The sequence below is a fragment of the Leptosomus discolor genome, chromosome 9, assembly GCF_034619465.1.
Source record: "Leptosomus discolor isolate bLepDis1 chromosome 9, bLepDis1.hap2, whole genome shotgun sequence".
Classification (NCBI taxonomy): Eukaryota; Metazoa; Chordata; class Aves; order Leptosomiformes; family Leptosomidae; genus Leptosomus; species Leptosomus discolor.
In genome coordinates, this window is record NC_141399.1 from 17,137,176 (window position 1) to 17,154,509 (window position 17,334).

Below are 17,334 nucleotides of genomic sequence, written 5' to 3' on the forward strand. Positions count from 1 at the left end.
GTGGCACCCTTGAGATGGCTGTGGGTTTTTTCCCTTCCAGTGCTGACCACCCTTGCCATGTTCAACCAGAGATACACCCAGGCTTTACCACTGGACACAGTCAACAGAGGGGCAGAGTTTGTGGCAACGCTGAGGCTGGTCTACCCCTATGCAGACACCCTCTGTGAGAAGGACTTTGACTGGCTCTTTGACTGCCCTCAGACAAAGCAGTTCCTTGAGTGGTTCTGCAGCACGGTAAGTAAGGAGAATGTGCTGACTCCAGCTGAGGTGGAGGCCTACGATGCCCTCCTGGCTGCAGGCAAGCCCATCCTGGAAGGTGATGCCCTTGAGCAAGCATTGCAGACATGCTGCCAGGTCCCACAGCTCCCAAGCATGATACCAGATGATGAGGGTCCCTCTCTGGAGGCACTGCAGCAGGAGCTTCAGGAGCTGAAGGACTATCGTGACTGTCAGCTCTGGCGGCACAGCAAGCTGCAGGTTTGCATAGCCAACCTGCAGCAGCAGCTGAGGTATTTGAAGGAGGAGGAGAAAATGGTGAAGCAGGACTTGAGGAAGGCTCAGATGGACCTGGAAGCGGAGATCTTCCAAACCAGTGCTGTCCTGAGACAGATCAGCAAGGCTGCAAAGCAGCTGGCACAGTGGCTTGGGGATGTGGGGAAAGGCCGGCCACCAGCACTGCTGTGTGAGATGGATCTTGGCCCTTACATGGAGCTAGAACAACAGGCCACTGAAGTGTTCGAGAGGTTTATCCAGCAGGTCCTACCAGAGAGTGTCCAGGCTCCAGCTGCTCAGGGAGCAAGTGGATGGGGGGAGAGCAGCCGGAAAGTAAGGCTGGAGGCTGGGACACAGATGGACTTGGACTGTGAAATACTGGGAGGAAGAAGAGGAGCTCTGTATCAAGAGAGTGCAAAGACACCATTGAGTGTGGCACCAGCAAGTCAGGGAATACTGGCCCAAGGCTCAAGGGCAGAGCTGCTAGTGGAGGGGAGGAATGGGAGAGAGGTTTTAAGCATGGGGGATGAGGAGGAGAGAGATGGCAGCCAGGAAGCTACAGAAAGAATGAATGCCAAGCAAATATCGATGCTGAAAAGCCTTGGGACTGATGGAGATGACCTACTGGAGGACCAAGACAGCTCCTGGAAGGAGCTGAGCCGAATAGAGAAAGCACGTATCTGTGCCCGGAGGGACGTTATAGTCATGTCGGCAAAAGTGGAAGGCAACTGTGCTGCGCTGGAGTGGGCCCAGAGGACTCTGGAAGTTCTTGAAGAGAACCAGGTAGGGCTAGTGCTCCCTTTCCTCCACCATCCTTTGTTGCAGGGTCTGCCTGTGCTGCAGGCAGTCCCTCCTGTTGAATGCTGGAGCACAGCTGATGGGTCAGGAGGGGGTGGCAGAGCCAAGCAGCACTGGTGGTGCACCCTGACACCAGCCTGTCTTGTCTTCCTGCACAGCGTGTAGTCAAGGCAGAGCTCCAGAGTCAGTCTGCCATGCTTCAGGAGCGGATTCATACCCTGCGTTGTGACATCATGCAGACCCTGACCCACCAGCTGCCACCCTTGCTGAAAGCAGAGGCCCGCCTCTCTTGCCTGCCCATCCTGCAGAGGCAGCTTAGCCTGGAAGCTGCCCGTCTGCAGTACATTGCTGGTGGGCAGGAGCAGGTGGTTGCATGGCTGGCTAGCCAGCACAGCCGCCTGGATCTGCTGGAGCTCCAGCTGAAACGGGAGAGAAAGGAGCTGGACCAGAAGGCTGCTCAGCTGGAGGAGATGGAAACTGCCATGAAGGAAGCCCAGATCAGGTTGCAGGAGCAGCAGGACTACTACAAAGATGTTGGCTCTTCCCAGAAGGGTTGTCCACGCACATGGATAGACCCCAAAGACCTCCCCGCTGTACGGTAAGGGTCTGTCTGTGTGTGTGTGTGTGTGTGTGTGTACAAGGAACCAACTAGGTGTGGAGGAGGTGGCAAGAGAATGGGAGAGGCATGTGGCAGATCCAAGCTACCAGGCAGTCTAGCAGTGCTCTTCTGCCAGTGCACAGCCACTCTGACTCTATGGTGGTGTGAAATTCCCCAGAAGGTGGCATCTGCTTCTTCCTGGCTGGCTAGGGCCAATGCAGGAAAGCATGGCCTTAGAGAAGGGAACAAGTACAGAGAACAGAGGTTTTCCTAGGATGTGAAGGTGTAGAGGCAAGTCACTAACCATGAGGAAGGGAAGTTGGGCCAGAAGGAAGCACAAGCTTCTTGGAGCAAGAGCCTTCTCTGGTTGGGTGTCTTGCACTGACAGGGGCTTCTCAGTCCTCCCTGCGCAGCTCTGGAGTAGCTGGTGCTGTTGTCTGCCAGCAAGGAGTCCCTGACTGGTTCTTGAGCCAGCCTGGTCCTTTATGATGCTCCTCCCAGAGCTTCAGGACATGGCCTACTCACCAGGAGTGGCTGTCCTCTCACTGTTGCCTCACAGCTGCTTGCATCCCAGTCCCACAGTGCAGAATGTCCCCTAAGCTGTGTTCTTCCTCAGGGCTGGCACACTGCTTGCACCTCTGACTGGCTGTCCCCTCTTGCAGGCTCTGGGACATGCTGCTGGGGCAAGATCAGGAGAAGCATCTCTTCCGCAGCTACAAGGCCATAGCAGCCCAGTGCTCCCAGTTGGTTCAGGACCAGGGGGTGCTGGAAGCACAGCTGGCAGCACCTATGTCCCATCTCCCTGTCCTGGAGTCCTCCACAAAGGCACTCTACCGGCTGCTGTACAACAGCTCCAATCAGCTGCAGCTCTCCTCTCCAGTAAGCAAGCACTCCCGCTCCACCAGGCCTTGCTGGGTGGCACAGGGCTGTTGGAGCCCTTTGTTCCATCTTCCCTGGGTGCAGGAGGGAGAAATTACTGCCTCTCAGCCCACAGAGGGAGAGGAGGTTGGCCTGATCCCACAGTGAGGCAGTGACTGGCTGAGGGACAAAGGTTACTCTCGTTGTGTTTCATGTGTGCTGTTAAGTATAGAGATTATGGTGTCTTAGCCAAGGTGGACCAGTAAGCTACCTCTGTTCCCTAGACTGGGTGTTTGCAGGGCAGAGCCAGGCGGGTAGTTTGTTTCTGGTGGGCTGGGCTGTTTCATACATGGGAGCAAATCCCCCTCTTTCTGCACATTAACATGTGTTTGGGCTCTGCCCCTCAGGAAATCACCGAGCTGATGCAGCAACTGATCACCATGCAGGACAACCTCTGCCAAGTGCTGACAGACCTCCTGAGTGACTTGAAGGTCAAGCGCAGATCTCTGGAGAGCCCTATCCTGCAGACAAAGCACAACCTTTACATGTACTTCTACTGCAACGAGGATCGGCTGAGAGAGGTGGTGGAGGAGCTGGAGAAGCGAGTGTCAGCTTCCTCCAAGGGACAACTGATGGAGCTGCCCTGTGCAAAGGAGTAGGTCAAAGGGATGCTTGCTCCCTGACATAGAAGTGATGCCCTCTTTTGGTTGGGCTGGGTCATTAATCCTGGGCTGGGAGAGAACCCTGGTGGTCCTGGCTCCAGTGACAGGTTGCTTGGGTCATGGCCCAGCAGCTGGGCTTAAAAGGAGGGAGATGAAGACCTTCCTGAAGCTGGTGGGTGGGTTACATAATGTGTAAGAAATTGATGCATCTTGTGAGTGGCATTGGAAGCCTTGTATAGACAGGAGACTTTTCATGCCAACTCTACAAGGGGATGGGTGCTGGGAGCAAGTGGACTGACACTGTCTTTCCCCACCTTCTGGGGAAAGGAGTTTTGTATGTTTTGTGGGGAATAAAAAGGTCTGTTATACACAACTGCAGCGCAATAAGCCTTTCCCTCCCCTCCACAGCTGTTACACCCTGTGTGATGAAATCTTGTACTTGCTGAGTTTGCTGTCTTGGCTATGGGTTGTGACACTTGCCAGGCTCAGAATTACCCTCCTTTCTCTGACTATCCTATTTCGAGACAGTATTCATTGAAGTCACCCCACCAGCCGTTGCCTCTTCCTCTTCTCTGCCTGTGGTGGACACCTTTCAAGAGAATCTGCTGGTTTGGACAGTGTGCTGCTAGATCTGTCCCTGTGCTGTGCAGTCAATACTCAGGGTTGCATTGTGGTACTGCCTGCTGCCTGGCACCATGGGGCAAACCCTCTTTAACATCCTCTCTGGCACAAGTTGGAAACAACGTGTAGGAACACCTAGAAGCCAGTTGCTGTCTCTCTGCCCTTCAAAACTCTTTGCTTCTGAAGGAGTGAAGCGGAGAAGCTGCATGGGCAGCTGCTCAGACTGTGATCAAGGGGGATAGATGGAGATGCTGGAAAAGGCTGGGGATGCTGCAAGCCTATAGAAGGGGAATTGCTGCAAAGTGAGAGACTGTTCAGGACCAGACCCAACTCTGCCACCCTCCCCCTCAACCCAGTTACCTCTGTAACATCACTTTTGTTGAGGTTCCTCAGGCTGGCAAGAGCTGCGTCCAGTCCTGGGAGGGCTTCAGCTAAGTCCTTCTGAGCATCATCTGCAATGGCTTGGGCTGTCTGAGCTTTTACTTTGGCCTTCATCTCCTCAGCCAGCACAGCACTTCTTGTCTCTTCAGCCACAGCTGTGTCTATCTGCAACACCAGAAACAGCCTCAGAAACATGCTGGAGCCAGAGCACCCCTTTGGCTTGGCTCAGCACTGCTAGGTAAGGATCACAGCTGTCCTGGCAGGTCATGTGTTTTCTTCCAGCAGAGACATGCTGGGGCCTGACTGCTGGAGGGGATCCCCTTCCTGCATCATACCAGCAGGAGGTTTTTGTCGGCCTGTAGAGATCATCCACAAGCTCCAGCACTGGCTGTGTCTGGAAGGAATTAGCTGCTTTACCCATCTTCCTATTGGCACAGGGAGAGGATGCATAGGAATGCAAACGCGTAGGGAGATGGAGGAATAAGAAGATATGCTGAGGGTTTTTGTTTCTAAAAGTGTCACTGCTGCCTACTCCCAGGGTTAAAACACTACCAGGAGGTGTAAAGGGAATGTGGAATATAGCCAAATCTCTTGCTATGTGGCAGCATGGGAGATTTCAGACTCTTTCCCCTTTGCATGCAGAGCTGTATGATATCAGTGTCTCTGTTCCCTCTGTCTCAGTCTGGCCATCTCATAGTAGAAGACAGGCAGGCAGAAACAAGGAGAGAGGGAAGGTAGTGACAGCCAACACAGGACAGCTCCGTCTTCTGTGGTGGCATGAGTGACTGTGTGTGACCCCTGAGGTCTGGGCTAGCAGGGCCAGGCTTCAGCTGCATCAGCTCCCTGGGGATGGGATGTGGGGGAACAATCCCTTTCAGGAAAAACAGTTAGGGCTTACAGCTGCTCAGGCTACCTGAGGATTGTGTTAGTAGTGTTGCCAGTCTGTGCTTGCAAGGATCTAAACCAGGAAGGAAAGCGAGCTGGTAGGTTGGCTGACTGACCCCTGGGTTGTGGTTTCAGATGGGCATGTGAGCCATTGCTTCTGCTAGCAACTGGCTGGTTGGTTGTGACTGGCCCCCATGAACACCAGAGCAGGGAACCCAGCAGAAGGCTGTTCTTCCTGGCACTGCTGCTCTGCCTGAAGACCTGCTGTGCTGTTCTGAGGCCTTTCCACTGTCAGATCAAGCAGGATTTCACACAATCCCTGCAAGGCCTCCCCAAGCCCTGTGTACTGTCTGGGCAGTCAGCCTTTGTTAAGTGCATGGCTGTCCAGCTGCAGTACCTGCAGTTGCTCCATGGTTGCCAGTGTGTCCTTGGCTGCCTGTGCCAGGAGAGGGCGGGCAGACTCCAGCTCCTCCTGCATCCTCGCTACATCCTCTGCTGTTTGCAGGAGCTGTGGGAGCAAAGCAGAGTGAAAGCACAGGCAGCAGCCACGGAAAGCCCCAGGAAAGGGCAGTGCTGCCCTTGTGGGTGCTCCCTGCCCAGTGTCACGCTATACAAAGCAGGGCTTGCCCTGGTCCCTGCTTAAGCAACAATCTGTTGCGCTTATAAACAGTGGCGGCCAACGGTGCCTGCACACAATGGGCATTACTTCATAAGCTCATGGCAATCTGTCAGCAGAACAATGTTGCTGTTACAAGGCTTTCAATTAAAAGGTTAATAAGGAACATCCTAAGAGATGATGAGCTACAGAGAGGTCTGTGGTCCACAAAGACTTTTAGAGCTGTTACAGACTCAAAGTCTGGCAGAAGGCATAGTTCCCATTTACTTTAGCATGAGTTTTCTCCTGTTACACAGGAGATGTGTAGGGCATTTCACTGCATTTCTGCAGCTATAAATACACTGCTCAGAGCAGGTAAGAGGGGCCCAAAGCTTTTCTGAGTGTGAGGGATGAACCTTATCCAGGCCACTTTTCATCCTGTTCTTGGCTGTCTTCAGTTCCTGTTTCTTCTTTCCAATCAGGGAACTGAAGATGCTGAGGAACTCTAGGTAGCTCTTGGGAGTGACATAATTGTGTCTAGCTAGCTCTGCTAGGTACACTTGGCACTTCTTTGTCACGCTCTGATGGATTTCTACACATACTTGAATCTATAAAGAGAAAAGAAAGAAACAATCTTCTTCAGTGCTGAACATGTGGTAGGCAAGTCTACATGATGCCCACAGAGAGCACAAGGGGCTTACAAAGAGCCTAAGTATACAGTAACAGCAGAGCTTATATATGTGTGTGGTCTTCAGCGCCATAGACAGGGTGACAGATGGACATGTCCACAGAAGATAAACAGTTCTGTATTTGAATGACCCTGCCATGAAACACTTCTGCTACAGGGTAGGACCTTTCTGCAGGTGTGTCCTGCATCCATTGTCTATGTGTATCTAGAGACATAGCCCGCTGAGCATACAGGAGCTCTGCTTTGTCGAGTGTGGCACCTACCATCCCATTGATATTTTCAGCACTGGCACCAAGATGTGGGATCTCATGCAAGAAGGAGGAGGCAACACACTGGAGGGCTTCAGCAGGCCACTCATTAAACCAGTTGATGGTACAGCAGTTCACAAGAGAGGGGAACTGTCTCAAGCGTGCGCGGAAGACTTCTCCAATAGGGCTGAAGGAAAGACATGCAGAAAAGATGTTACAACTAGCTATAAATACAAGGATAAAATACTTTTCTACTTCTCTAGAACCATCCTGAACTCTTATAGAGTAAGGAGGAAGGGAGTATACCCAAGGAAGAAGAAGGAGGGAGAGAAATAGGGAAAAAAAGTTCAGGCAGTGAGCCGTGTGTGTCACAGCTCATTCACTGGAAGTCCTGGATATATTCTGGAAGTATTAAGATGGTAGCAAGATGATGTTTTATGGGTCCCTCCCTAGGGAGAACACTTAAGGGGTAAGAAATAAATGTGATCTGAAGTCTATTTCAAACAGGTGAGTGCAGAAATTGCATCACCAGACCAAAATCATGGTCCTCACTCTTCCACTTGTACTTGTACTGAGAATGCGCTGTACCTTCTCGCAGCCCTCCTGCAAGCAAGCAAGCTGCTCATGGACTATGCACTAGATTAATGAGTAAACATGGTGCAACTGAGCCCCAAATTCAAGCACGATATTTTTTGTAATAAACAGCTCAATGGTGCATGAAGGAGGAAGAAGTGTGTATTTAATCATCTGGATCACATAATCATATTCTTAAGCTTTTCAAACTTCATCTTGATACCAGTAAAATGTAAAAAAAAAAAAAAGTACCTAGTCTTACGGGAATGTGGTATGCAAACCTTACTCCTCCTCCAGTCAGGGGCTTGGAAACAAAGGTCCCATGATAAAGTGATTCAAGGCAAAGGACAAGGAAGGAATAATTAACATTGACAGCACAGAGCCCTACCCCTGAACTGTACCTCATGCACAGGACCACGTGGATATTGCTGCGAACTCGTCCTGTGTATGCAGCCATCAAATTTGCCTTGGTAGGCTGCTGCCCTAGATCTCGAACAATGGGCTTCATAGCTGTCATGATCTGTTGTTGGTCCTCGGGGTTATAAATGTTGGGAATGTCACCTGAGTTGAGCAGGTTGTTGATGTCTTCAAGGAAGGATTCATTTTTAATCTAAGTGGATGATGGGGAAGAAAAAGGCAGTTTCCTAAGTCATAAGACAGTCATGTCTCCACATGCCATGGAGATCACTTCTGGATAACTACAGCCCTCAGCCTCTGTTATAAGAAATAATTTCTGTGATCACTCAGCTCCAGTAAAGCATACTCTGACCCTTGTCCAGTGTTTCCAATTGAACAGCCATGTTCATCCATTTCAGGTGTGGGGGTGTGTATCTGAGAACAAACTGCCTTCTGGCCATTCACTGTCTCCTTACAGACAAATTGAGCTCAGGGCCTTGTTCCCTGCCTCTCAGTGACTCGGCAACCAGACCTCAGATTGCTCTGGGTCTTCACTCCTCCAGCACAGAACACTTTACCACCAAGATAAAGCTCATCAGTGTGGGAGACAGGGTAATTGTAGGGATGTGTCACAGTCTGTAGGACGATCTCCCTCCAGAGCTACACTCACTTCTCCACCTTTGCTAAATCAGAAATACGCAGCATCTATCTACTTGACTAAATGCACCCTCCCATGCCCTTCTTCTCCCACATATGCTTCTCACTGCAGGGAAAGGGATGCAAGAACAAGCCGCATTTGACAGATGCTCGTCTCACTGCTTAGGGCACTGCCAGAAGGGACTTGGTTCCTATGATAATGAAGGCAGTAAAAAAGTCTATGGGGGACATAACCATGAATCCCAGAAGTTGGCCTAGTCATTAGCAAGTTACAATTTACAGTAACAAACCAACACTATCCTGTGGAACCAGCAGGCATAAGGCCCTAAATCTACTGGTATTTTTGAAAAGAAACAGAATGATGTTACTTAGGACTTTTAGTATCAGTGGTGGGTGTAGCACTTACTTAGCTTCAGGCAGCTGGGTCTAAAACCTTTGAGCCCACCAAACATTTGGATGGAGCTGAAAGAGGCTTCCTTGAGCCTACTCACATGCAGTTCTACAGTCCCTCCAGCAACAAATGCCCCACCTTTAGTTTCCCTGAGGCTTTTTTGTAAGATGATGAAGGTGGGCTACTTAAGAAATACAAGTTGTGCCTGGTTTGTATCAAGCACCTCAATCCTCTTCAGAGGAATTTATTGAGCTTAGAGATGTGTTTCTGACTCCTTTTGAGACGGAGTCCACCATGTTAATACTCTTGTACCTGTGTGTCTACGAATAGGAATGTCTTGGGTAGACTTTGAAGGCCTGCCTTCATCATCATCTTCTTCATGTCATCTCGCCATTCAGTCATGCCATAATTTTTGGACAGTTCGATCTGGAAACACTCATAATCTGCCCTAAAGGAAAGAGAAGAATGTGGAGTTACACTGAATTAAAATCTCCTCCTTTGTCGATCCTGAGTATGTGTTGTGGACTCAGGGGGAAGAAGACTCAAGCAAGTTGTTTCCTGCAATGAGGCCTGAGCACACACCTGTGCGTGTGCATGTTCAGCCAGCAACCCAAGAGCATGTTTTACTCAAAGCAGAGCTACCTGAGCTAGCTAGAAACCAGAAGTACAACTCCATGAGCTAACAGAGTCACACTGCTTCTTAGGCCCAGTGCATCAGATTGCAGAGGGAGGAACTCAACGTAGGTTTTTTTTTGTGATGCTGCCCTTGGAGGCTGGTGTGCCTGGGAACTGTTGCATTTCTCTAGGATCATGCCCTGTATTCAGAGCTGGAAGAATTTTCTTCCTCAGCCAACTTCCCTGGCTCTTCAAGTCTCTTCCTTTAGGCCCCTTGACTCCCAAGACTCACCAGTCCTACTTGCCAGGCTGACAGTGTCACTTGATCACTTGTCACTAGTCACTCCTGTCTTTGTTTCCTTGCTGCCTAGCCCCCAGTAAGAAGTCCCTGTCCCTCCCCCTGCCATGCTGAGTGCTCCACAGGCCAGTGAGTTGACATGGACCATGCTGCTTTTGCTCATTCACTGTGTGCCCGCAGCAGTAACCCAAGCTACTAGCAGGCAAAAAAAGTGCATGTTAACTGAGCCCTAGCTCTTGAGTGTTAAATCTGAAGAGTCAGCAACCAGAAAAATGTGTAACTAGTAGCAGGAAGGGCAGGAAAAGAGATTCTCTGGAGCTGCTTCACATTATGTGCATAAGAGGGCATTACTTACATGTGAGATGCCAGTCTGGTGAGAGACTGTCTCCCACTTCCCCCAACACCCAGGAGAAGAGCATTCCCCGGAGCCTGCCGCAGGATCCGGCTGATTTGGCAGATGTGCTGTATTGCATCCATGAACAGCACAAGCTTCAGCTCTGGGGTGTTGATTTGATTGTACTCCTCCAAGTAATCCTCAATCACAACCTTCAGCTGTGGATAGAGACAGTCAATTGTGGCTACCGGATAAAAGCAATTGTGAGGGGGTATGTTGTTGTCTGCTGGCCGTAGACAGGTAGAGAATTGTACTCCTCCTGGTCCAGCCATCACAGAACAGCTGCAGGAGCAGTCTCTCCTGCCCTTTCCAGGGCTCTCTTCAACAGCACCCTCAGGCCAGAACAGGAGATGAAGCATGAAGACATCTGGGATTTGGTCCTACCCCCTCAGCAATCTCACTGTGAACCTGGGCAAGCAACATCAGCTGGAATTCATACAGTGCTGAGATCCCTGCCTAGATGCCAAAGTCCTGTGTGCACCAATGAAGTGTGCAGCAGCTTGGTAAATCTGGCTGTCTTGGCTGTGCTCATCTTGGTGGGGGACAGGCCTACCTACTTTGCAGAAGAGGCTGGTAAGCGCATTTAATTACTAGTCCTTGTCACACAGCTATCACAAGAGGAGAGACGACAGGATAATCATCTGTTTCTGATAATGAGTGCAAAACACACTGCTCCTTGCCTTTGCTTAATTATCACTACCAAAGTACTCGTAGTATTTTCTCCAACAGGGAATCTGGCAGTAACACTAATTACTTGTAAAGGTCAATTGTGAAGTCTTTAATGGCAAAGGTAGTATTGTTTGGGGGCAATGTGCCATTTCTTTCCAGCAAATTTCACTTTTCAGTCCAAGCGCAGCTCATTTGGGAGATTTGGCATAGCAGGCTGCCCCCAGGATGGCAATGCAGAGGCAGCATGTTCCACCTCAATTTCCCATCACACCAAATGTAGCCATTATCTGTATCTGGGCTAGGATTTCACAGGAGAGCCCTCGGAGGGTTTTAACTTCAGACACCTTCAATTCAAGCAGCCTCATGGTTACTATTAACTGTTTTATTTTGTTTGCAGAAAACTTGAAAGATGTGAACATAGTTCATATCATCATGATTCCCAGGGTCCTTACCTCTTCCTGGCTGTCAATTGCTTTGTACTGTTTGATATGGGCACCTGGCTCCATGAAGTCCCCAAACAGAACTGGCTGGGAGGGGATGACCTCCTCAAAAGTGGTGCCTAACTCCTCCATCATACTCTTCATCAGGTTGTCAAACCAGGTCTGGTCCTCCTTGCTGACCAGGCGATCACAGAAGACCCGGCAGCTCTCGTGGTACCACAGTCTCAGCAGATGCAGTTTGTTCTGGTAGGAAATTGCAGCAAAACAGCCCCCATGAGAGAAGCAGAGAAGTATTAAGAACCTCACAGTCAGGAAAGATGGCTCCTGCCCAGCACGTGGCCAGCTTCACTCCTGCTAGAAGGCAGCTGGAGTGGAGAAAGAACTGGGCGGAGGAAGCTGCATTCCCTTCTCCTTTCAAAATCAGCTCTTGTCAAAACAGCTGCTTTGCAGAGAGCTCATTACAGCTTCAGCTAATCCCCCCTCTATTTGTCCATACGTCAGGCTTTCTTTGAGAGATTTAAATTTCATGTTGTTAGTCCTTATCTATCCCCCAGTTGGATTTAATTTTTACTGTTTTCAGAAGTTCTTGTTTTTTGGAAAGATCCTCTTACTTGGGTGTAGCACAGAACCAGGGTCCCAAGTACTTCCTGTGATAAGTCAGTCTCTACTGGCTGGGCTGGAGCCAAAGCAAGGCACTCTTTTACACAAGGAGAGCTGAAGGGGCAGAAGCCTCCATTGCTACAAGCTGGTAACAGGACAACACCTCTGCCCCTGTGTGGTCTCCCATGGTTCCATCCAGGCCTGAATGGCCACGCTGTGTCATACTGACTCCCTGAGGCCACTCACCTGCTTCCGTGACAAGGAAGGACTGGTGTGGTGGGGCAGGGCGGGGGTCTGTTTACTAATGGTACTAGGCAATATAGCCAAAGGGAAGGTCACCACATTCATTGAACAGTACCAAAACGCAGCTTCAACAAGAAATTGAGGCCTGTTTGTAGATCTGTCAATGAGGCCTTAACTGGAACATTTCTGGTCTTCCCCTGGGTGGCATGGCTGTGCTGATGGGAGGACTCACCTCAATCTTGCTGGGCTCAGCCATGAGCATGCCCTGGAACACCTTGGAGAGATCTCTCAGGTTGAAGGTGTAATGTGACTTTGCCGGTGTGGGCAGCAGCTGGGATGTGACGGTCAAATACACGCGGAGAGTGGCATCAACCAAGGGTTCATTCAAGTCTTTGACTGCAAGTGCTCCTGCTGCAGAGACAGAGGAAGGTGGAGAGGATGCTAAGGTGGTGACTCTGGATTGAGAAGGTCCTAGCAGTGCAGACACGTGGCACTGAGTGGCAGAGGTGGTGCTAGGACTTGGCCAGGAACATGCTTTTCTTCTGCTTTCTTATGCAGAGACTGTGGGAAGACCTGACCAGCACCTGCTCACTGCAGTGGACAGTTTGCCAATGAGTTTCCCAACCAAATGGAATCAGATTTGGGGAGGGAAGAATACTTCAAAACAATTCTGCAGTGTTAAGACTTCATGCACTCCAGGGAGAGTGGAGATACTGCAAGACAGGTAATTGGTGCCTACCCAAAATATTCCAGACAGGTTTTCCTTCTCCCTCCTTGCACTCCCATAGTGGAGTCTCAGCTACTCTTAAGCTAGAAGGTGTGAGTGCCCTCTTAGCTAAACTGCCTTGCAGTTCATTGAGCTCAGCAAATGCAAAGCTACTGAGAAATAATTTATTATGCAATAGTCTGGCAAGATTTAAACAGAGCTGCCAGCAAAAATACTTTTTTTTTTGGTTTTGTTGTTTTACTCCCAATTAAGCTCATTACACACACTCCTGGGGAAGCAGAGCACTGTGACACCCTAGAATTTTGCACTTTTTGGCATTATTTCCAAAACTTTTTTATTTCTTTTTAACTCACAGCTAGATGTTTCAGTGTGCCCTTGAGCTCATAGTCAGGTACTGATGCTTGTGAATACTGCAAGCACTTGGAAAGCTCTACTTTGCTTCTCTCACAGCTCACTATTCTCACTCCTTCCCACTGGCAGATTTGCAGATGAGGGCACATTTGCAAAGATGATCCTAAATTCCCACCCTGTCAAATATAAGAGGACTCATTTCACTCCAAATGAACCCCTTTTTCTGGGTGGCCTTAGCACCATGCTTACATCCACCCTGCTCAGCTGTCCACAGGCTGCAGCAGATGGAGAGTAACAGAAGGCTCTGCTTCAACAGAAGGCTGTTGTCTGGGCAAGTGTCTGTCTGCTGAAAGCACAGGTAAGCTATGCCATGCTGTGCCCATCAGCTTGTTCTGTTTACAGTCAGTCTCTCTCATCTTTCTGCTTTCACTTACGCACTGGGTCTTTGTAACTTCTTTCTCCTAGGAGACCAGCTAGAAAAAGACAAAAAAACTGAGTTACAGCTTTACCTGCTGAGGTGAAGGATATCTGCATCATCCATCACAAACAAAATCCTCTTTGAAAGGCCTAAGCTATATCATACCTTATGTAACTGTGACAGCTAAAGTTGAAGTTTAGCAGAGTTTGGCCCTGAGACTAAACAGTATATGAGCTCTCTGTTTGCTAAGATTCAAACAACACATTCCCAAAAGCATCTTCAAGTAACTAACACAAGTTAGAGCTTCCAACACTTTGATCAGATCACCAATATTAATTCCTCCCCTTCCAACCTCCATTATCATTGAGTTGACTTGCAGCATGAGGAGGTGGCAGTTGTGTGCAGAACTTACCCATCCAGCTGCCAAGGATGGTGGAGAAGATAGTCTTCTTGCTGCTCTCTTCCATCTCAGTGAAGGAGAGGTAGTTGAAATGGCGAGTGAAGCGTGGAGTGACAGCATTTCTTCCCCCTCCGGGAGGTCCCATGGCACAGACAAAATTAATATCTACCAGCTTCTTAAAAGTACCTTGAAGAGTGAAAAATCAGGAATGAATGCTAAGCTGTAGCTAAAAACCCTTGCCACAAATCTCCACAGCAGGTATGCATATCTACCAACAGGCTAACTTTTGCCAAGAGTATTGGCCAAGGGATCTGGGTCATACCAATCTGTTTCCTGTCGTACCAGCCCTGGTGGTCCATCCACTGCCGCAGCAGCTCAATGGGTGGCTGAGCACCATATTTCTCCAATATGGGCATGTTCAAGTCATCAATAAAAAAGATAAAGTACCGCCCAACTGGAGGCCCGAACACACCTTTCCGCCTGTAAGGACAGAAGCCGTGTAAGGACACAGGACAACTCCTGTTGCAAAGGTAGTCCTAACTTGATCCAAAAGCAGTTATTTCTCCAGAGGCTTCCTGGGTCAGCACTTTTAGCTATCCTTACACTTACACTCCATATACCCTTTTATACGGGCCTTTGCATAGAAAAGATCTGGAGCGATGTTTGAGGCACTGGTTTCTTTCCAAACACAGGAGTGAAATTTTGTCTACTTATGCAAAATGTTGATGAATAAATGGGTGCAAATAAATGCAAAGCTTAAGCCCATGAATCTGTTGGAAACTTCAAACCAGTGGCTGACCAGGGAGGCAAAAGGGAAGCTGTTAACTGTGGGGAGTGGGATTGGGGGTCAGCAACCACGTTTTCTTCCCTCATGAAGTTCTATAAATATCCCACACCAGGGTTTGCAGACACCTGTGCTGTGAAATGTAGTATTTCTGGAATAACTAGAATTGGAGCAACTTTTACAGACCCTCACTAATCCTTCTCACTTTCTTGCCATCATATCAAGTTATTATTGGCTCTCTCAATCCCAGCTCAGATTTGCTGTGTGTCCTATTTGTTATCCATAGCTGTAAGTGCTTGGGGCCCCTTCAGTTCTTGGGATGAAACTAAACGGCCAAATTGATAGAAACAACGTGAGCACGAGGATACTGCCTTTGCAAACACAGAAAGGAAACTTGCCTCTTATCCAGTTTGCTGTCAATGAGATCCTGGGTTTGGTTAGCGGAGGTGCGTGCTGAAAACATCAGGAAGTGCGTGATGTATCTGAGAGGCAAGTTCTTCAAAAGCTTGTCTGTAATTGTGAGAGTCTTTCCTGTGCCAGTGGGACCAATGCAGAGAACCTAGGAGCACAATCAGCAATGCAGCATAACCATAGGCGAACAGTCTGTGTTTCCCAGCTCTCTGACATTTGCTGGAGGAAATGCAGGTTACTGCTCACTTAGGCACTCAAAGGCTGGGAGAGGACAGAAGGCTCGCTTCTTCAGTAAGCACAGCTGTTCAACAGATCTCTTGGTGTGGAAGGAATCCAACTAGAGAAGTATGAAATAGAACTGTAGGAAACAGGTAAAGAGGGATGGTGATGGGCTATTGTCCTAGGTTACAGTGTAAAATGTGCCAAAAGGAAAAAAAAAAGTATTCTATTACCATCTTCAGGAGCTGTTGAGACCAGGTGGGGCGGTGCTCCCTGCCTCCCCCCTCTGGACTATCTTCTGTTAATGGGCACAACAATGCCTTATCGCCTGACCCATCGATAACTCGCTCCTGGACTATCTCCTGTTAATGGCCCATCAAGGAACTGCCTCACAACTCCCCATCCCATTGTGAGATGCTCCGCCCGGGGGGGAAGGAGCCAAGCAGTCCACGCCAAATAAAAACTGAGATCTCGAACACCCTAGCAGCCTTCTTCCACTGGATTCCCAGAGGAGCTTTTCCCCCCACTGGAGTTCCAGAGGACAAGAGCTACCTGCCGACCACTGGACCTTCGGAGGAAGATCAGACTCTTTTACCTGATCGCTGCTTCAACAGCACTACATCCATCGCTTCGGGAGGACTGCAGCCAGCATCTTATCGGACTGCTACTGCCACCCTAACAGGGTGTCAGGTTGTATTTCTGACTCTGTCAGTGTAAACCAGTGGGTTGTTTGTTTTTTCCCTGCCTTGTGTTATATATATATATATATATATATATATATATATATATATATATTAGTAAAGAACTGTTATTCCTATTCCCCATATCTTTGCCTGAAGGCCCGTTAATTTCAAAATTATAATAATTTGGAGGGAAGGGGGTTGCACTTTCCATTTCAAGGGAGGCTCCTGCCTTCCTCCACAGACACCTGTCTTTCAAACCAAGACAGCTATCTAGCAATTGCTGGATTTTGATTGAACAACTGAGTGTTGATATTCCTTTGGGGTACTGGCATAGTGCCTGGGGACTGGTGGAGAACTCTTACTGCTTAGACACAGCTTTTGAGCAGAGAAATATAAACCCATGAGAGTGGGAAATAATCTCGAAGTATCAGGTAGCTGTTAGGTTCAGACTGCACTGGGAGAGGAAAAGGTGCCCCTGTTGATGAGAACAAGGTTGAATCAAAAAATCAAAGACAAGGCTGGACACGTACTGGCTTACGGTTGGTGAGCAACAGGTCCAGCAGATGGGCCATTCTGACTGTGTTCATCGTGGGCACAATAACGTCACAGAAGTTGGTATCAGGAACAATGGTGAACTTTGCCGTAGAGTCCAGCCACTTCTCCCAGCACACCTGAAAGGTATGGGTGTGTTTAGAGGGGGCAGTTGCATCTATCCCTTATGGGAAAAGGACTGTTTTCTGCTGTGTTTTCCCTGTCACAGATCCTTGTGTAGTGGCTCAGATGAGGAATTCAGGTTTCCAGCCCCTTTGCCTAGGCTTGCCACCCTTACCTTTCTGTATGGCAATGCTGTGAGTGTCTGACTTGTTTCTTTCAGGAGGGAGGTAGTCCAAGAGTTAAAAGATGATTGCCCCAGCAGCAACATACTTGCCCTCCCTCCTGAAAACTGGGATCAGAGGGGGATGGAGCACTTATGACATATGCAAGAACTGGAATTCTGTCCTAAGATGACCCAGCCTGTAAGTGCCCTCACAGCAGAGGACCAAAGAGGGATCAGCTGGGATCCCATCTTCACATTTGTTGCCATCACACATGTTGCACTCCAAGGCACATGGAGGTTTTGTACTTGTACAAGACATGGATGACTCATGCTAGAATTAAGTCACAGACTAACCTCCCAGAGGCCACTATACAAGTGAGACAGAGGTTTTGTCAGGGATGGGCTGGAGAACACTGAGAAAA

General features: G+C 49.1%; 2 protein-coding genes across 2 annotated transcripts in view; one reads left to right on the plus strand and one right to left on the minus strand.

The window, feature by feature from the left end:
* DNAH1 (dynein axonemal heavy chain 1) overlaps positions 1-17,334 on the minus strand; it is a 71,482-nt gene that overhangs the window by 13,553 nt on the left and 40,595 nt on the right. The window contains exons 41-54 of the mRNA XM_086470654.1: positions 16,626-16,766; positions 15,181-15,341; positions 14,321-14,478; positions 14,011-14,184; positions 13,615-13,653; positions 12,335-12,513; positions 11,272-11,502; positions 10,112-10,308; positions 9,156-9,291; positions 7,801-8,009; positions 6,842-7,013; positions 6,307-6,498; positions 5,693-5,803; positions 4,390-4,575 (exon numbers count right to left, since the gene is read on the minus strand). Of these exons, the coding sequence (XP_086326780.1) occupies positions 4,390-4,575; positions 5,693-5,803; positions 6,307-6,498; positions 6,842-7,013; positions 7,801-8,009; positions 9,156-9,291; positions 10,112-10,308; positions 11,272-11,502; positions 12,335-12,513; positions 13,615-13,653; positions 14,011-14,184; positions 14,321-14,478; positions 15,181-15,341; positions 16,626-16,766 (2,286 nt within the window). The remainder of the gene's footprint in view (positions 1-4,389; positions 4,576-5,692; positions 5,804-6,306; positions 6,499-6,841; positions 7,014-7,800; positions 8,010-9,155; positions 9,292-10,111; positions 10,309-11,271; positions 11,503-12,334; positions 12,514-13,614; positions 13,654-14,010; positions 14,185-14,320; positions 14,479-15,180; positions 15,342-16,625; positions 16,767-17,334) is intronic.
* On the plus strand, positions 58-3,405 carry LOC147414875 (HAUS augmin-like complex subunit 3). Its single transcript, XM_086470296.1, has 4 exons — positions 58-1,275; positions 1,449-1,888; positions 2,551-2,767; positions 3,154-3,405. Exons 1-4 carry the CDS (start codon positions 58-60, stop codon positions 3,403-3,405), a joined length of 2,127 nt encoding a protein of 708 aa, XP_086326422.1.